Here is a 19,707-nt window from a genome sequence, read left to right on the forward strand (position 1 = left end):
CAGCCGAGCAAATTAACAGAGGAACGAGGCTGTGGACAGGGAGGCAGTGAGCAAAACCCAATTGAAGAAAGAGAAGGAAACAGGGTACTGCTTTTAATGGAACAGAGCCTCTGATTCTTTTTCATATTTTTTATTTCTCTGCAAAGATTTCTTATCTTTTCATTAATTGTGAGTATATTTTCCTTTGTATCATAAAGCACTGTTTTAAGTGAAGGGAAGGCAGTGAAGAAAAAGGGAATGAAAGAAAGAGCAAGGAATGGAGGAGAGCAGGGAAAGGAGAGGAGGGGGGAGGGAGGAAAGAAAACATGGGAGTAGGGACAGAGAGAAAGAATAAAGTCAATGGAGAGAGGAGAGAGGAAAGGGGCAGGTAGGAAGGAAAGAGCAGAGGCTGGATGGGCGGGGGAGACCTGAGGGCAGGGGCTGCTGAGTCTGGGGACCAGCCACCCCACCCCCACGCCATGGAGGCCAGCGCAGGAAGAGGCCGCGAGGTGCAAAACCCAGCTGGCCCCGCCCCCCTGGCCCCCAGAGCCCCCAGACCTCCAGGTCACAGCCACAGACAAGGACGCGGAGCGCCAGCTGCTTTCCACCGAGTTTAATAATAAGCACAGATTGGGGTGGGGGCGGTGGTCCTGGGCCATCTCCACCCCCGTATGGGACACAGAGCCTGGGAGCCTGTCCCCTGCCTCTGCTCCCCGCTGTCCGGGAAGGCCAGCACGCTGGAGCCAGGGGCAGAGGGCGGGGAGCAGGGGCGGGGGGCAGCGCTGTGGGGAGCAAAATGCTGAGCCCCAGGGGAGAAGCGCAGGGGCCGCGCCCGGACGCGCCTCGGTCAGGGCTGCAGGGGGACGTGCTGGCGGATCCAGGACACGTAGGACGACACTCGGGCGTAGACTGTAGGGAAGTCAGGAAGTGCACAGAGCAGGGCAAAGCTCACCACGCCCACCTGGAGCCAGTGGTCCTTCATATAACAGACCAGGGGGCCCCCCGAGTCGCCCTGTGGGGAGAGGAGCGGGTCAGCCCCTGTGCCTGCGACCCCCCTGCCCTGAGGCTCTGGCCCCTCCTCAGGTGCACCTGGCGGAGGTCGGGGCGCCTCACCTGGCAGGTGCTCTGGAACTTGGCGCCTGCACACAGCATGTCTTCTGTGATGGGCATGTCCACCTGCTGGTACTCCCTCCTGCATCGCTCATTGCTCACGATGGGGACTTCCACCTGCTGCAGGTTCCAGGGGGAAGGCAGGGGACCTGTGGGGAGAGGGCGAGTGAGGCGACCCCCCCTACCCACCACCTGCTCAGACCTCAGCACCTGGCTGGAGGGGGCAGGGCAGGATGCGCCTCCACTGGGTGCTGAGAACCTGCAACCACTGGCCTACAACCACCGATGCTGAAAGGGTCCTTTTTGCTCCCGGAACCTCAGATTGCTCCCCTTTGAGGGGAGGGGTGACGAGAGGTTCCCAAGTGTGTCTGCAGCTCCCACACGCACAGGGTGCAGGGCAGGTGCCCCAGCCCAGGAGCCACACCCATGGGAACCCCGAGGACAGCTGCGGGGACCTGCCCCCAGGCCACGTGTTCCCAGGAACAGGAGAGCCTCAGGGGCGAGGACAGGGACACGGGAGGACCTAGGGGCGATGAGCCAAGCACGCAGCCCCAGAATGTGCCCTGCAGCTCTGCACCCGGGTGCCCCCACTTCAAGAAGGGGAGCAGCAGCCTCCTCTTGGGGTGTTGGGGGCTGAGTTTGGCCTGGGGTCCCCCAGAGCTGGCCCAGCAGGGCCCCTGTCCTGGGCAGCTGCGTGAACCTGCCCACCCGCTCCCCCGGGTCCAAAAGGCAGGGACCGAGGTCTTCTCAAGAAAGACCCCCTGCCCCTCCCAGCCGCTGGCCCTGGGCAGCCCACCCACGGCCCCTCCATGGTGATCCTGGCACTTACGATTGGTCCAGGTGTCCCCCCAGCCTGTCACCCAGCAGGACATCTCAGGGACGCTCAGAGAGGCAGGTGGGAGGGGGACGGGCCAGACGTACTTGGAGATCTCCACAGGGACCTCCAGTTTCAGCAGGGCGATGTCCCCGCCCCCCGTGGCAGACAGGCTGACATTGTACTTGGGGTGCCGGATGATCTGAGTCACCTTCGTCAGCTGGTCGTGGTCGTAGAGCCTCAGCTGCCCCACCTGGACCCTAAAGGCACAAGCTTCCAAATCTTCCCTGGGGGAGACCAGAAGCTTCTCAGATGGAGCCTTGGGGGGGCCCAGGGACCAGGGCTCAGAGCAGAGCACGGACCTCCCAGGGGCTCAGAGCCAGAGACAGCCCAGACCCTGGAGAGAGGGTGCCCGAACCTTGACCCACCCCACCCCAGGACCCTGAACCCCCACCTCCCACTCCCTATACTGCAAGGGGTCGGGGGTCACTCACGGCACAACGCAGTGAGCTGCGGTCAGCACCCACTGGCTGTGGATGAGGGAGCCCCCGCACCAGTGCTTCCACCACTTGTGTTCTAGCACGAAGATCCTCAGGCTGACCTGCCAGGGCCACTGCCCGGCGGGGGCATCCTGACCCCCCACGATGCCCACCAGCTCGGCCCCTGGGCCCTGGGCTGGGTGAGCAGAACGAGCAGTGAGCAGGGATCAGACCCCCCCCCCCCCCACAGCCCAGCTGGCCTCTCAGCCCCCCAGGAGGCGCCACCCTTGTCCCCTCCCCGGGCTGGTGCTGAGGGGACAGGGCAGCTGGGCAGGGGCAGGGCCGGGGTCGGGACTCACCCGGGAAGGCGAGGACGGAGCCCCCCAGGCAGGGCAGGGCCAGGAGCAGCAGCCGCAGCATCTGCAGGGGAGGCAGGGGTGGGTGGGGGGCCAGGGCGCCCCGGCTGAGGGGTGGGGGGGACAGCGCCCTTACCTTCCCAGGTCTGTGCCGCCTGCGGCTCTGGGGCGCGGGCGCCCCTTTATCTGTCCTGCAGAGGAAGTGGTGGGTGGGCTGCCCGCCTCCCGGGGTCCTGCAGGGGCGGGGCAGCCTGAGCCTCTCGCCTCCCGCGGTCCCCCCAGGTCGGTGTCGCAAGCAGAGATGGAGGAGACAAGGGGCTTGCCCCACGTGACCCCGCCCCGCGCCCCGGGCACCAGCGGGGCCGCCCCCCGGGGAACGCCCTGCCGCCCGCGGGCCCTGCCCCGTGTGGGCGCCGTCCTGGGCGGCCTCTGGGCGCGCGTGGTCGGCACCCGGGGCTCGTCTGCCGAGTGGACGGGCTGGCGCGGTGGGGACCAGCCCGGCGAGGGACCCCGGGAAGGCAGGGCTCCCCTCCAGCACGTGCACGTGTGCGTGCTCACGCCCAGGCACACGACGCACGCGCGCACGGTGCTGCCCCGGCAGGGGACCCCGCCCCAGCCGCCCAGGAGGGGCCCCGGCCGCACCTTCCAGCCCCGCCCGGCCCCGCCTCGGCCGCCTCCCTCCGCCAGGAGCGCCCCCGCCCCCGCGTGGCAACCGGGAGAACTGCAGGTGCTGCCCGCAGGTCCCCCGACCTCCCGCAGGGCCCCCCCCCCAGGGGAGCCTCGGGACAGGGGGTCGGTGGGGACCCCGCAGGCCCTCCACGGACCCCCCAGCCCTTCCCGGGGAGGCGCCTCCTGATTGGCCGGCCCTTTGCCATCAGGCGGTCCCGCCTTGGCATTCCCAAGCTCCCCCCGCCCCCTCCCAGGCCTGAGGAGAGTCGGGGGGCTCCTCCCTGCGCCCAGGTCCCGGACATGTCCGTGGGGGCGGGGGCAGGGGAGAGGAGCCCACTTGTAATTTCTCTAGCGGGGTCCGCACTGCACGCCCCGGAGCCTCAGCCTCTGAGATCCAGAGGGGCAGAAGGCAGGGGCTGGGGGCAGGGGCTGGGGGCAGGGACTGCGGGCAGAAGGCAGGGGCTGGGGGCAGGGGCTGGGAGTAGGGACTGCGGGCAGAAGGCAGGGGCTGGGGGCAGGGGCTGGGGGTAGGGACTGCGGGCAGATGGCAGGGGCTGGGGGCAGGGGCTGGGGGTAGGGACCAGGAGCAGATGGCAGGGGCTGGGGGCACATGGCAGGGGCTGGGGACAGTGGTGGAGCCACACAGGACCCACGTCCCCGGCACCTTCAGCGGTGGCGTCCCAGGCGCCGCCCCCAGCGGAGTCCTCGCCCCCGAGGGCATGGGCAGGCCGAGGGGCCGCTCCGGGGCGGCTGGACCCCACCCCTCAGGCCCCGCCCACCCCGCCCCTCGTGGCCTCGGAGCGTGTGGCTCCGCTCAGCTCTCCAGCCAGGCCCCCTGGAGCCCAGTCGCGGGGTCTCCAGTTTGGGGGCGCAGTTGGGGCAGCGTCCCCTGGGGAGCTCGTCAGAAGAAACTCGCCGCCGCCCTCCAAACCCACTGGGGCGGGCAGCGCCCGAGGGCGGCCGGGGCGGCGGGAGGAGACCCGGCGCTGGTGACGGTGGCGAACTCCCCGACTCCGGATGGCGCGGCCCCCGCCCACGGGCCCACAACGCGGCCCTCGGACGCGCAAGTCCAGGTTTTTTGAGATTCGGAAATAAAAGTCGCAGGGGGCGGCCACGCCCCGGCCACGGCCAGGCCACGCCCCCACACCTCCACCGCCCACGGGAGCCGTGTGGAAATTCCAATCTGCCCACGCACCTGAGGACCCCATCGTTCTGGACTCGGGGGGCCCGGGGCACGAGGGCGGGGCGCTCCAAAGGGGACCATTTAACTTTGGGGGGCTAACCGGGGGACCCGGGCGCCTGTCCTCTCCCGCGGGGCGAGCCCGGCTCAGGCCGGCCCTGGGCACCCTGCAGACTCGCTGCCTGAGGCTGGAGCCGAGGCCTCTCCCCTGCCTGTGCCCACAGAAGGCAGGGCACCCCCAAAGGGCTGGGGCGCCCCGACCCCCACGCCAGCAACAAGAGTAGCTGCACCTGGTGATCTCCACACGCCTTCGGCTGTGCCCCCGGGTGACCGGCCTCACACCTGAGGATCTTGGCTGAAAGGACGGTCCTTTCTCCACGAATCCTCCAGGCACTTCTGAAAACCTGCTGACCACAGACGCACAGGTGTGTCTCTGAACCCTCCTCCTGGCCCACTGAGCGCTGAGCTTTCCCTGCGCAGCACCTCACCTTCCAGCAAATGCAGCCTGAGAGCAGGGGGTGTGTGTCTCTCAGCGCTGTTCTTTTTCAAATTTGTTTTGGTGATTCTAGTTCCTTCACTTTTCCATGTAAATTTTAGAATCAGCTTGTCGATTTCTACCAAAAAACTCTGCTGGGGTTTTCCTTGAGCTTGTGTTGAAGTGTGAACCTGTAGTCTGGGGAGCCTTGACACAACCCTATGATAGGATCATGGAGACACACGGTGTGATGCATCTGTCAGCCCCCAGAAATGTGCAGCACGATGCAGACTATGGACTTTGGTTTATGAGAAGGATCAGTATCAGCTCATCGACTGATAGAATTAAAGATGGAATTACCAGGGAAAACTGTGAGCAGGTGGCCGGTAAGGAAAGAAAGGGGGCTCGTGGGAACTCTGTACAATCTCAATTTTCTGTCAACCTAAAACATCTACTAATTCATAAAAATAATGTTATACAACTTCACTTATGTGTAAGAGCCTTACATTAGGCTTTCAATTCCCTCTCACCTTGTTGGAGTCACGGACCCGAAGGGTATCGGGAATGAAAGACAAAGAGAGATTGGGATCAGGGGATCTGCAAGCATTGAAGCCTCAAGCTCATCAGACAAGTTTATTAATCTCAGGGGCTTCTTTATATACCCCAAGCAATCGTGGGAACCAGCAACTATTCTAGCTAACTATTCCCATTACCTCAACACATGTAACCCAATGGATCAAATGCTATGATTATAATTCAAAGTTCAAAATTTCAATGTTCTATTTTATTGTTGAGAAAACATACCCATAAATCTTGTTGCCCAGGTTGTCCCGTTCTACCTAGTCCTCGTTCCACCTGAGCATACACATCACCTTGCTAGATTTATGACCTGCACATATAGCGGTGGAGACAGCATGACTCAGTGGTCAGGGAAGTAACTCGCTTCCTTGGAAACAACATACCTTTGTTTCCCACACCCATGCCTTAAGAGGGTAGAAGGGGGCTGGTGTTTCCTCAGCCTCTCCAGGCAATGGCAGGTATTCTCACCCTAAAGGGACTGACTGTTGAGCACCCATAGAACCACCCCTTCCACCAACATGATAGGAGGGAGCTGGTGTTTCCTCAGCTTCTCTGGGCAATGGGGGGTACTTTCAGCCTACAGGACTGAACTGTTGAGCATTTATGGTTCTGTTCCCACCCCCTAAAGGGCAAAAGGGACCATACTCCCAAAGCTTCTCAGGACAACTGCAGGCATATTTGGCCCACAGAGATTAAATTGTTGGGCACTCTAGAGGGCCCATTCCCACTCCTGGTAGGAATAGGGACTAGTGATACATCAGTTTACCTGAGCAACTGTGTTCATTTTGGACCCACATAGATTGCTGACCAAAACTATAGCTCCATCCTGCCTAAAATAGGGAGGAAGGGGAGTGAAGCTTCATCAGTGTCTCCGGGTGACTACAGACAGTCTTGTGCCCAACTGGGATTATTATACACGGCTACAGCTCTGTCCCTATCCCTGACAGAGGAGAAAGGTGGGAGAAACTTCATCAATTCCTGGGGCAACATGTGCAACTTCAGCCTCCATAGCTTACAGCACCAACTACATCCTTGGCTCCTACTACACAACCTGTAAGACAGAAAAGATAAGAAATCCCTAAACTAAATGGAGAAACAGCACCAAGAATAAATACATCTAGCAAGTCAGAAGGGGAAACACCAACAAAAAATTACAATCCATATCAAGAAACAGGAATAGATGGCCCAATTAAAGGAACAAGATAAGCCTGCAGATGACATAAAAGAGTTGAGGTAACTAATCTTAGATGTGCAAATAAATCTTCTTGCTAAATTCAATAAGATGGCTAAAGAGATTAAGGATATTAAGAAGACATTGGATGAGCACAAAGAAGAATTTTAAAGCATACATAGAAAAATAGCAGACCTTATGGGAATGAAAGGTGCAATAAATGAAATAAAAAATATGCTGGAGGCATATAACAGCAGATTTGAGGAAGCAGAAGAAAGGATCAGTGAGCTTGAAGACATGGCCTCCGAAAGTGAACAAACAAAAAACAGATGAAGAAAAGAATGGAAAAAATTGAACAGGGGATCAGGGAACTAAATGGCAGCAAGAGACATGCAGACATAGGTGTCATGAATGTCCCAGAAGGAGAAGAGAAGGGAAAGGGGGCAGAAAGAATAGTTGAAGAAATAATGGTGGAAAGTTTCCCAACCCTATTGAAGGATATAGGTATCCATTTCCAAGAAGCACAACGTACTCCCATCTGAATAAATCCAAATAGACCAACTCTGAGACACATACTAATCAGAATGTCAAATGCCAGAGACAAAGAGAAAATACTGAGAGCAACAAGGGAAAAACAATGCATAACATTTAAGGGATATCCAACAAGATTAAGTGCCAATTTCTTCTCAGAAACCATGGAGGCAAGAAGGCAGTGCTATGATATATTTAAGATACTGCAATAGAAAAACTGCCAGTAAGGATCTTATAACCAGCAAGATGACCTTTGAAAAATGAGGGTGAGATTAGAATATTTACTGAGAAACAGAAACAGAGAGTTTATAACAAAAAGACCAGCATTGCAAGAAATACTAAAGGGAGTGTTACAACCTGAAAAGGAAAGACAGGAGAGAGAGGCCTGGAAGAGAGCCTGGAAATGACAACTGTATCAGTAACAGTAACTAAAAGTGTCAAATATAAAATGAGAGACAAACTGCAAAGATCAAAATGGATGCAATAAGAGCTGCCTTTACAGTAATAACATTGAATGTTAATGGATTAAACTCCCCAATGAAAAGACACAGACTGGCAGAATGGATAAGAATAGATAAGCCATCGATACATTGTCTGCAAGAGACTCATCTTAGACCCAAGGATAAGAACAAATTGAAAGGGAAAGGCTGGAAAAAGATATTCCACACATTCAGTAACCAAAAAAAAGCTGGGGTAGCTATACTTATATCAGATGATACAGACTTTAAAAGCAAAACATTTATTAGAGACAAGGAAGGACATTACATATTAATAAAAGGGATGATTCACCAGAAAGAAAGAATAATCATAAATATATATGCATCTAACCAGGGTGCCCCAAGATACATGAAGCAAACACTGGCAAAACTAAAGGGAGAAAGGGACATCTCTACAAAAATAGTCGGAGACGTCAGTACACCACTCTCAGCATTGGATAGAACATCTGGGCAGAAGATCAATAAGGAAACAGAGAACTTGAATAATATGATAAATGAACTAAACCTAATAGACATATACAGAACACTGCACACCAAAACTGCAGGATATACATTCTTTTCAAGTGCTCATGGATCTTTCCCCAGGATAGACCATATATTGGGACACAAAGCAGATCTCAATAAATTCAGCAGAATTGAAATTATACAAAGCAATTTCTCTGATCAAAATGGAGAAAAGCTGGAAATCAACAAGTGGCAAATAAAGGGAAAATTCATATGTATATGGAGATTAAACACCACACTAATAATCAGTCAGTCAGAGAAGAAATTTCAAGAAAAATCAATAAATATCTCGAGATAAATCACAATGAGAATACAACATATCAGTACCTATGGGTGCTGTGAAGGAAGTGTTGAGAGGAAAATTTATAGCCCTCAATGCTTACTTTAAAAAAGAAGAAAGAGCTAAAATCAATGACCAAGCTACACAGCTGGAGGAAATAGCAAAAGAACAGCAAACTAATCATAAAACAAGTAGAAGGAATGAAGTAACAAAGATCAGAGCAGAAATAAATGAAATTGAGAATGAAAAACCATGGAGAAAATGAACAAAACCAAAAGTTGATTCTTTGAGAAGATTAACAAAATTGACAAACCCTTAGCTAGACTAAGAAAAAAAGAGAGAAGATGCAAATAAATGAAATGAAAAATGAAAAAGGGAACCTTGCTATTGATGTCACAGAAATAAGGGAGATCATAAGAGAATACTATGAACAAATTTATGCTAAAAAACCAGACAGTGTAGATGAAATGGAAAAATTCTTAGGAATGTACAAAAATCCTACACTGACACTAGAAGAAACAGAAGACATGAACAAGCCAATAACAAGTAAAAAATTGAAACAGTCATCAAACAGCTCCCCAAAATGAAAAGCCCAGGACCAGACAGTTTCACAGGTGAGTTCTGCCAAGCATTCAAAGATTTAATAACAATCTTACTCAAGCCGTTCGAAAAAGTTCAACAAGGAGGAATGCTACCAACACATTCTATGAAGCCACTATCACCCTACTACTAAAGCAAGATAAAGATATTACAAAAAAGGAAAATTACAGACCCGTTTCTCTATGAATACAGATGCAAAAATCCTCAATAAAATACTTGCCAATTGAATCCAAGAACACATTAAAAGAATTATCCATCATGATCAAGTGGGTTTTATACCAGGCATGCAAGGCTGGTTCAACACAAAAAAAAATCAATCACCATAATACACCACATTAATAAATAAAAGAAGAAAACTCACACGATCTTATCATTTGATGCAGAAAGGGCTTTTGACAAAATACAGCATCCTTTCTTCATAAAAATATTACAAAAAATAGGAACTGAAGGAAATTTTCTCAACATGATAAAGGCCATATATGAAAAACCCACAGCTAACATTGTACTCAATGCTGAAAAACTGAAAACATTCCTGTTGCGATCAAGGACAAAGCAAAGATGCCCACTGTCACCACTGTTGTTCAATATAGTGCTAGATGTTCTAGCTAAAGCAATCAGGCAAGAAAAAGAAATAAAAGGCATCCAAATGGGAAATGAAGAATCCTTTTCACTTTCTTGACAAACTCCTTCGATGTGCAAAAGGTTTTAATTTTTACGAGGTCCCATTTATCTTTTATTTTCCCCACTGGTCTTGCTATGGGTGTGAAGTTCATGAAACCATTTCCTATTACAATGTCCAAAAAGTCAGATAGTGTGATTTCTCTGTTTTCATTTTTCTTCTTCAATATGTCTTTACCTATTCAAGGCCAATTGCCATTCCAAATAAATTTCATAGTTAGTTTTCCAATTCAGTAAGGAAAAAATGCTGTGCTGATTTTTATTGGGATTGCATTAAGTCTGTAGATTAGTTTGGGGAGCATAGACATCTTAATGATCTTTAGGCTTATCCATGAACAGGGAATATTCTTCCATTTATATGTCTTTTTCTATTTCCTTTAACAGTGTTGTGTAGCTGTCCATGTATGAGTCAGGTGTATCTTTAGTTAAATTTATTCCCAGTACTTGAATTTTTTTAGTTGCTAATGTAAATGGTATTTTTTTCTTGCTTTCCTCCTCAGATTGCTCATTATTGGTCTACAGAAATGCTACTGATTTTTGTGCATTGATCTTATTCTCAGTGACTTTACTGAACTCCTTTATACATTCTAGAAGCATGGTTGTTGATTTCTCAGGGCTTTCTATGAATAGGATCATGTCATCTGCAAATAGTGAATTTTAACTTCTTCCTTTCCAGGTTGGATGCCTTTTATATCTTTTTCTTGCCTCAGTACTTGAGCAAGTACTTCTCACACTATGTTAAGTACGTGGGGTGATAGTGGGCATCTTTGTCTTGTTCCGGATGTTAAGTGGAAAGCTTTTAGGATTTCACCATTGTATATGGTGTTAGCTGTGGGTTTTTTATATATACTCTTTATCATGTTCAGAAAGTTTCCTTCTATTCCTATCTTTTGCAGTGTTTTATCAGGAAAGGGTGCTGTATTTTGTCAAATGTTTTTCTGCATCTATGGAGATGATCAGGTGATTTTTCTCCTTCGATCTGTTTATATGGTGTATTACATTGATTGATTTTCTTATGTTGAACCATCCTTGAATACCCCGGATGAAACCCACTTGGTCTTGGTATATAATTCTTTTGATGTGTTGCTGAATATGATTAGCAAGTATTCTGTTGAGGAGTTTAGCATCTGGTTTCAACAGAGGGATTGGTCTGTAATTTTCCTTTCTTGTGGTGTCTTTGTTTGGCTTTGGTATTAGAGTAATGTTGGCATCATAAAATGAGTTACACAGTGTTCCTTCTACTTCTATTTTTCGGAAGAGTATAAACAGGATTGGTGTTAGTTCTTTCCGGAACACTTGGTAGAATTCACCTGTGAAGTCATCTGGCCCAGGGCTCTTCTTCATTGGGAGGTTCTTAATGAGAGATTCTACCTCTTTATTTGTGATTGGACTGTTGAGTTCATCAGTTTGTTCTTTCATTAATGTAGGTTGCTCATGTGTTTCTAAGAATTTGTCCATTTCCTCTAAATTGTCCCTCTTGTTGCCATATAATATTACAAAGTATCCTGTTATGATACTACTTATTTCTGTAGGGTCAGTGGTGATATCCACTTCCTCCTTTCTTATTTTGTATATTTGTATCTTCTCTCTTTTTTTCTTTGTTAGTCTAATTAAGAGTTTGTCAAATTTGCTTTTGTTTTTTTCTAGTGCATTGTTATTTTCAATTTTATTTAGTTCTGCTCTAATCTTTCTTGTTTCCTTCTTTCTACTTCCTTAAGGGTTAATTTATTGTTCTTTTCCTAATTCCTCCATGTGTGTGTTAAAGTCTTCACTTTTAGCTCTTTTATCTTTTTTGATATATGCTTTTTTGGCTATGAATTTCCCTCTCAGTACAGTTTTTGCTGCATCCCATACATTTTTTTAAAAGATTTATTTATTTCTCCCCCTTCCCGCCTTTGTCTGCTCACTGTGTCCATTTGCTGTGTGTTCTTCTGTGTCTGCTTGTATTCTCGTTAGGTGGCTCTGGGAATTGATCCTTGGACCTTCCAGGGTAGGAGAGAGACAATCATTCTCTTGCACCACCACCTCAGCTCCCTGGTCTACTGCATCTCTTATTACCTCTCTTCTGTGTCTCTTTTTATTGTATCATCTAGCTGCACCAGCTGTCCGCATGGGCTGGAACTCCTGCACAGGGCAGCACTCCTGCACAGTGCAACTCCATGAAGGCCAGCTGTCTGGGTGGGCCAGCTCACTACACGGGCCAGTTAGCCTTCACCAGGAGGCCCTTCACAATGATCACTTGACCTCCTATATGGTAGATGGAGCCCAATTGCTTGAGACACATCTGCTTTCCCCAGAGGTTTTTTGTATGTTTTGTTGTGATTTTCATTCATTTCAAGGTAGTTACCGATTGCTATTGAGATTTCCTCCTTGACCCACTGTTTGTCTAAGAGTGTATTGTACTGTATAACTTCCATATGTTTGTGCTTAATCTGGTTTTCTGGACCTTTACTGATATCCAGCTCCATTCCATTGTGGTCAGAGAAATTACTTTGCATCATTTCAGTCTTTCTGAATTCATTGAGAAATTGACTGTTGCCTTGCATGTGTTCTATCTTGGAGAATGATCCATGTGTTCTAGAGAAGAATATATATCCCACTGTTCTTGTGTGTAGTATTCTGTATATGTCTATTAGGTCCAGATCCTCTAATATATCATTCAAAATCTTTGTTTCTTTATTGATTCTCTCTTGAGACGTTCTCATGGTGGTAATGGTGTATTAAAGTCCCCCACTATAATTGTAGAGGCATCTATTTCACCACTTAGTTTTTCCAGTGTTTGGCTCATGTATTTTGAGTCACCCTGGATACGTACATACATGTTTATGATTGTTTCTTCTTGAATGATTACCTCTTTTAATAAGGTAGAGTATCTGTCTTTGTCTCTTACAATAGTTTTATATTTAAAGTCTATTTTGTCTGATGTTAGTATAGCTACTCCTGCCCTTTTTTGGTTATTGTTTGCTTATAAGATTCTTTTCCAGCCATTCACTTTCAGCCTTCTTGAACTCTGAGTCTAAGGTGAGTTTCTTTTTTTTTTTTTTGTCTTCATTTACTTTTTTAATGTTACATTTAAAATATATGAGGTCCCCATATACCTCCCACCCCCCTCACCCTACTCCTCCCCCCATAACAACAACCTCTTCAATCATCATGAGACATTCATTGCATTTGGTGAATACATCTCTGAGCACCGCTGCACCTCATGGTCAATGGTCCACATCATAGCCCACACTCTCCCACAGTCCACCCAGTGAGCCATGGGAGGACATGCAATGTCCCATAACTGTCCCTGCAGCACCACCCAGGACAACTCCAAGTCCTGAAAATGCCCCCACATCACATTTCTTCCTCCCACTCCCTACCCCCAGTAGCCACTATGGCCACTTACTCCACACCAGTGCCTCATTTTCTTCGATTACTAATCACAATAGTTCATGAATAGACTATCAGTAAGTCCACTCTAATCCATACTCTATTCTTCCATCCTGTGGACATTAGAATGGTTGTGTCCACTCCACATCTATATCAAGATGGGGCTTAGATTCCACATGGATGCTGGATGCAATCCTCCTGCTTTCAGTTGTAGGCACTCTTGGCTCCCTGGTGTGGTGGTTGACATTATTCACCTCCATGTTAGCTGAGAGGGTTAAGTCCAATAAACCAGAGTGTAGGAGCTGAAGTCTATTGAGGCTCAGGGCCTGGCTATCACATGGTCAGTCCAGAGATTCAGGTCCCCTGGGTATACATTAGGTCCCAGCAACAACTACAGTTCCAGTAAGAGTAACAGGAGAGACTTGTGGACAAAGATCACATCTAAGTCCAGCTCCATCACACAGAAATACAAACTCCAAAGTAGGGCCAACTGAGATGGCACTGAACTCCATCTGCCATGACCGTAGGACCTGTGGGTCTCTGTAGCCCTCAGAAGAAACAATACCTGGGCTTGTATCTACTTTATCTGTCTCTGGGACTCTGCAGAGGTGTGCATAAGGGCAACCCCTTTGATAACCTCCCGGCTCTTTTTGGAGACTCATAGCCATATAAACTCATTTGTTCTTTCCATTTCCCGCTTGATCCAGGTCAAAAAGCATTTTTAACTCCTGGTATTATATGTAGATTGAGATATTCTGCTGGTCCGAGTTGACCCTTTTACTCAAGGTCATTTTCTAGTTACATCATCAGCTGGTACTTGGTAGTAATCCCTCTGTGTCAGAGAGGCTCATCCCTGGGTATCAAGTCTCATGCTGGGGGGAAGGCAACACATTTATATGTTGAGTTAGGCTTTGAGACTGGCCAGATTTGAGCAACACAGAGGCTCTCAGGAGGTAACTCTTAGGCACCCTGCCACTCTAGGCCTTCTTCTTATTTCACGTGCACAGGCTCACAAGCATAGTCATTAGTATCAGGGGCTCATTGTTGGACCTTCCTTCTTTTTTTGTCTTTGCCTTTGCACTTGGGGGTTTGTTGCTATTCCTTTAGGGAATGTGATAGAGCTCCCCTGGCTAGGAACTGAGCACTCTCTCAGTTGTTGTTTTTAATTGTAACCTTTATGAAAATATCCAAACATTTTTATGTACCCTGGATATATGCCTTGGAGAGCTCCCTGCCAACCATGTGTCCCCTGTCAATAACATCCCACACCAGTATTCCTCCCCTGCCATTGTTGAACGTCTCTGTGATCCAAAACTTCTTGAAAAGTGAAGCCCAATATATTGCCAGGTTCCATTAATAGTAAAATGGGATATAGTGATTAGTTTAAAGGTTAGATATAGAATACATATCAATTTAGAAAAAATAAGGTCAAAATAAATTGGGGTATCAAAAAATCTAAAAATGCAAAAGCTTTGCTTTTGATATTTTACCTTCCATTACTGCAATAACTTTTTCCCTGTATGCAAATTGGAAAGGCCACTACTTCCATCTTTTACTCAGTGTCTACATCCTATCTTTTTCTTTTTTTCCCTAATTATTAAGCTTATCTTCACAAAAGTTTTAGATCACAGTAATTCATATATACAATATACAGTACTCCCACATATCCAACATAAAACCCTTTTCCCTTCCACAGCAATAATCTTTTTACATATTCATACTGTATTTACTGAAACTGATGTATAGATATTGAGACAATAGCTTTCAAACAAGGTAACATTTGGGTTTACATTGTGGTTTATATATTAGACTATACAATTTTCTAAATTTTTAGTTATCTTGTATTTTACATTTTGATTTACACTTTAGCCTATCAGCCCCTATATATTTTTGGTGTAATTTAACATGTCTTATATCCATCCTTGTGTAATCTTGTGGAACACTTCTATTGCCCACACAGTTACACTGGTTCCATCTATTCAATACTTCTTTCCCCCTCCCCTTAGGGGCCACAGTGACAGTCAATCTTCATTGCTTGAAGGGCCATGTTCAGAGATACTTGCAACAGTGTTGAGGGCTTGACATGCTCAACTGCCCTAATATACTGGGAGCCACCATTTCTCTCGAGAGATACAGTTTCCTCTATTTGAGAACATCAGTCCTCCCCAGGATGTGGGTATACCGTCACTCTCATTATATGGGTCTCTATCCAATGATATAACCCACTACGGCAAAATGAGCACTCACACATTCCCTAGGAGCCTGTCCTGCACTGGGTTATTCCCTTTGAGCATCTTAAACAGGTAACCTTCCTTATTATATTTTTTAAAAAGTTTTCTCAGCATTATACTCTCAACCAAATACCTGACAATCTCCTATGTTCGTATGTTCCCCCATCATCCCCCCAATTTCTTGGGCAATATTACCCATCCTCCCATCCCTAGCCCCCTTCAAGCCCGCAAAGCCCCACCCAAAGGTAACCCTATTCCCCCATTTTATCCCTTCCTTGTACAAATACTTACCTCCAGTTTATCATAGATTTCACCCATGTAGGTGTCAGCTTACAGCCTTCCTCTATCCCCCATTTCCTTTAAGCCTATCACCCGGTCTCTAGCTCTCTGAGGCAGCTTGGTTTACTTACTTCATATCATTGAGATCATGTAATATTTGTCCTTCAATGCCTGGGTTGCATCACTCAACATAAGGTTCTCAAGATTCATCCATGTTATCATGTGTGTTTGTAGTGTATTCGTTTTTAAAGCTGAGTAGTATTCCATTGTATGTATATACCACGTTTTGTTTATCCATTCACCTGTTGATGGGCATTTGGGTTGATTCCAACTTTTGGCGATAGTGAACAATGCTGCTATGAACATTGGTGTGCATATATCGGTTTGTGTCCTTGTTTTCAGTTCTGCTGGGTATGTATCCAGCAGTGGAATTGCTGGGTCATATGACAAATCTATGGCTAGTTTTTTGAGAAACCGCCAAACTGTCCTCCAGAATGGCTGGATCCTTCTGCATTCCCACCAGCAGTGGATGAGTGTTCCCATTCCTCCACATCCTCTCCAGCATTTGTAGTCTTCTGTTTTTTTCATAGCTGCCAATCTTATGGGAATAAGATGGTATCTCATTGTGGTTTTGATTTGCATTTACCTGATAGCTAGAGATTTGGAGCATTTTTTCATGTGTTTTTTAGCCATTTGTATTTCCACTTTGGAGAAGTGTCTGTTTAAAATATTTCCCATTTTTTAAAAGGGTTATCTTTTTATTTTCAAGATACAGGAGTCTTTATATATGCAAGATATAAGTCTCCTGTCAGTCATATGGTTACCAGATATTTTCTCCCAACTGTGTAATGCCCAGTGCATTAGGGCAGTTGAGCATGTCAAGCGCTCAACACTGTTGCAAGTATCACTTTCTTGACAAACTCCTTTGAGGTGCAGAAGGCTTTAGTTTTGAGGAAGTCCCATTTATCTATTTGTTCTTTTGCTGCTCGTGCTTTTGGTGTGATGTTCATGAAGCCATTTCCTATTACAAGGTCTTGTATATGCTTCCCTACACTGCTTTCCAAAGTCTTTATGGTTTTGGCTCTTATATTTAGGTCTTTGATCCATCTTGAGTTGATTTTTGTATAAGGTGTGAGATGGTAATCCTCTTTCATTCTTTTACATATGGCTATCCAGTTCTCCAGGCACCATTTGTTGAATAGGCCATTCTCTCCCAGGTGAGAGTGTTTGGTGGCTTTATCGAATATTATATGACTATATATATGAGGATCTATATCAGAACTCTCAATTCAGTTCCATTGGTCTGTGTGTCTCTCCTTGTGCAATACCATGCTGTTTTCACTAGTGTAGCTTTGTAGTATGTTTTGAAGTCAGGTAGTATGACTCCTCCAATTTTGTTTTTCTTTTTCAATATGTCTTTAGCTATTTGGGGCCTCTTTCCTTTCCAAATAAATTTCATAGCTAGTTTTTCTAGTTCCTTAAAGAAGGCTGTGTTGATTTTTATTGGGATTGCATTGAATGTGTATATCAGTTTTGGTAGGATAGACATCTTAATAATATTTAGTCTTCCTGTCCATGAACAAGGAATATTCCTCCATTTATTTAGGTCTTTTATGATTTCCTTGAACAGTGTTGTGTAGTTCTCTGTGTACAAGTTTTTTACATCTTTAGTTAAATTTATTCCTAGGTATTTGATTTTTTTATTTAGTATTTGTAAATGGTATTTGTTTCTTGATTTCTTCCTCAGCTTGCTCATTATTGGTGTACAGAAATGCTACTGATTTTTGCGCATTGATCTTATAACCTGTGACTTTACTAAACTCATTTATGAGTTCTACAAGTTTTGTTGTAGACCTCTCAGGGTTTTCTATGTAGAGGATCATGTCATCTGCAAATAATGAAATTTTGACTGCTTTCTTTCCAATTTGAAGACCTTTTATATCTGGTTCTTGCCTCAGTGCTCGAGCAAGTACTTCTAAGACAATGTTAAATAGAAGAAGTGATAGTGGGAATCCTTGTCTTGTTCGTGATCTTAGAGGGAAAGATTTTAGGATTTCACCATTGTAAACGATGTTGGCTGTGGGTTTTTCATATATATCCTTTATCATGTTCAGAAAATTTCCTTGTATTCCTATCTTTTGCAGTGTTTTTATGAAGAAAGGGTGCTGTATTTTGTCAAATGTTTTTTCTGCATCTATAGATGTAATCATGTGATTGGTTTTTTTCCTTCAATCTGTTTATATGGGGTATTACATTGATTGATTTTCTTATGTTGAACCATCTTTGCATACCCAGAATGAATCCCACTTGGTCACGGTGTATAATTCATTTAATGTGTTGTTGAATATGGTTAGCAAGTATTTTGTTGAGGATTTTTGTGTCTAGGTTCATTAGAGAAATTGGTCTGTAATTTTCCTTTCTTGTGGTGTCTTTGTTTGGCTTTGGTACTAGGGTAATGTTGGCATCATACAATGAGTTAGGTAATGTTCCTTCTGTTTTGATTTTTTGGAAGAGTTTCAGCAAGATTGGCGTTAGTTCTTTCTGGAATGTTTTGTAGAATTCACCTGTGAAGCCATCTGGCCCTGGGCTCTTCTTAGTTGGGAGGTTTTTAATGACTGATTCTATCTCTTTACTTGTGATTGGTTTGTTGAGATCGTCAATTTCTTCTTTTGTCAATAGAGGCTGCTTATGTGTTTCTAGGAATTTGTCCATTTCCTCTGAATTGTCATTTTTGTTGGAATATAGTTTTTCCAACTATCCTGTTATGGTAGTCTTTATTTCTGTGGGGTCAGTGGTGATATCTCCTTTCTCATTTCTTATTTTGTGTATTTGCATCTTCTCCCTTTTTTTCTTTGTTAGTCTAGCTAAGGTTTTGTCAATTTTATTGATCTCCTCAAAGAATTAGCTCTTGGTTTTGTTTATCTTTTCAAGTGCTTTCTTTTTTCTATTGCATTTAGTTCTGCTCTTATCTTTGTTCTTTCTTTCTTCTTCCTGTGGAGTTATTTTGTTGTTTTTTTTTTACTAATTCCTCCAAATGTACAGTTAATTCTTCAATTTTTGCTCTTTGTTCTTTTTTGATATATGTATTTATGGCTATAAATTTCCCTCTCAGTACTGCTTTAGCTGCATCCCATAAGTTTTGGTATGTTGTGTTATCATTATCATTAGTTTCAAGGTAGTTATTAATTTCTTTTGAGATTTCCTCTTTGATCCACTGTTTTACTAAGAGTGTGCTATTTAATTTCCATATCTTGGTGTGAAATCTGGGCCTCTGGTCCTTGCAGATTTCCAGCTTCACTCCACTGTGGTCAGGGATTTTTTTTTGTATGATTTCAATCTTTCTGAATTCATTGAGCCTTTCTTTGTGGCCTAGCATATGGTCTATCTTGGAGAATGATCCATGTGCACTTGAGAAAAATGCATATCCTGCTGTACTTGGGTGTAATGATCTGTATATGTCTATTAGGTCCAGCTCCTCTAATACACTGTTCAAAGTTTTTGTTTCTTTATTGATTGTCTTTTGAGATGTTCTGTCCAAAGTTGAGAGTGGTGTATTAAACTCTCCCACTATAATTGTAGAGGCATCTATTCTTTCACTTAGTTTTTCCAGTGTTTGCCTCATGTATTTGGAGGCACCCTTGTTAGGAGCATAAATATTTATGATTGTTCGTTCTTCTTGAAAGATTATCCCTTTCACTAATATGTAGTATCCATCTTTGTCTCTCACAAAGTTTTCACATTTAAAGTCTATTTTGTCTGATGTTAATATAGCTGCTCCTGATTTTTTTTGGTTATTGTTTGCTTGTATGATTGTTTTCCAGCCATTCACTTTCGACCTCCTTGAGTCCCTGGGTCTAAGATGTGTTTCTTGTAGACAGCATATAGATGGGTCATATTTCCTTATCCAGTATCCCAGTCTG

The 19,707-nt window shown here is 46.0% G+C and overlaps 1 protein-coding gene across 1 annotated transcript; it reads right to left on the bottom strand.

Moving 5' to 3' along the window:
- Window positions 1–552: 552 nt before the first annotated feature.
- Window positions 553–2,958, bottom strand: LOC131275428 (mastin-like). The gene is made up of 6 exons (XM_058285546.2): window positions 2,875–2,958; window positions 2,742–2,802; window positions 2,398–2,578; window positions 1,919–2,190; window positions 1,093–1,238; window positions 553–991 (listed from the first exon to the last, which is right to left on the bottom strand). Exons 2-6 carry the CDS (start codon window positions 2,800–2,802, stop codon window positions 827–829), a joined length of 825 nt encoding a protein of 274 aa, XP_058141529.1. The 5' UTR covers window positions 2,875–2,958; the 3' UTR covers window positions 553–826.
- Window positions 2,959–19,707: the final 16,749 nt, after the last annotated feature.

This window comes from Dasypus novemcinctus, chromosome 23 (genome assembly GCF_030445035.2).
Source record: "Dasypus novemcinctus isolate mDasNov1 chromosome 23, mDasNov1.1.hap2, whole genome shotgun sequence".
NCBI lineage: Eukaryota > Metazoa > Chordata > Mammalia > Cingulata > Dasypodidae > Dasypus > Dasypus novemcinctus.

What these genes read in the sequence shown, in the direction of transcription:
- LOC131275428 (XM_058285546.2), bottom strand. Translation starts at nt 2,802, where the DNA reads ATGCTGCGGCTGCTGCTCCTGGCCCTGCCCTGCCTGGGGGGCTCCGTC. An exon ending in GCAGCTCACTGCGTTGTGCC is followed by an intron (nt 2,191 to 2,397) that starts GTGAGTGACCCC and finishes GGTCTCCCCCAG; the next exon opens with GGAAGATTTGGAAGCTTGTG. An exon ending in AGTTCCAGAGCACCTGCCAG is followed by an intron (nt 992 to 1,092) that starts GTGAGGCGCCCC and finishes CTCTCCCCACAG; the next exon opens with GGCGACTCGGGGGGCCCCCT.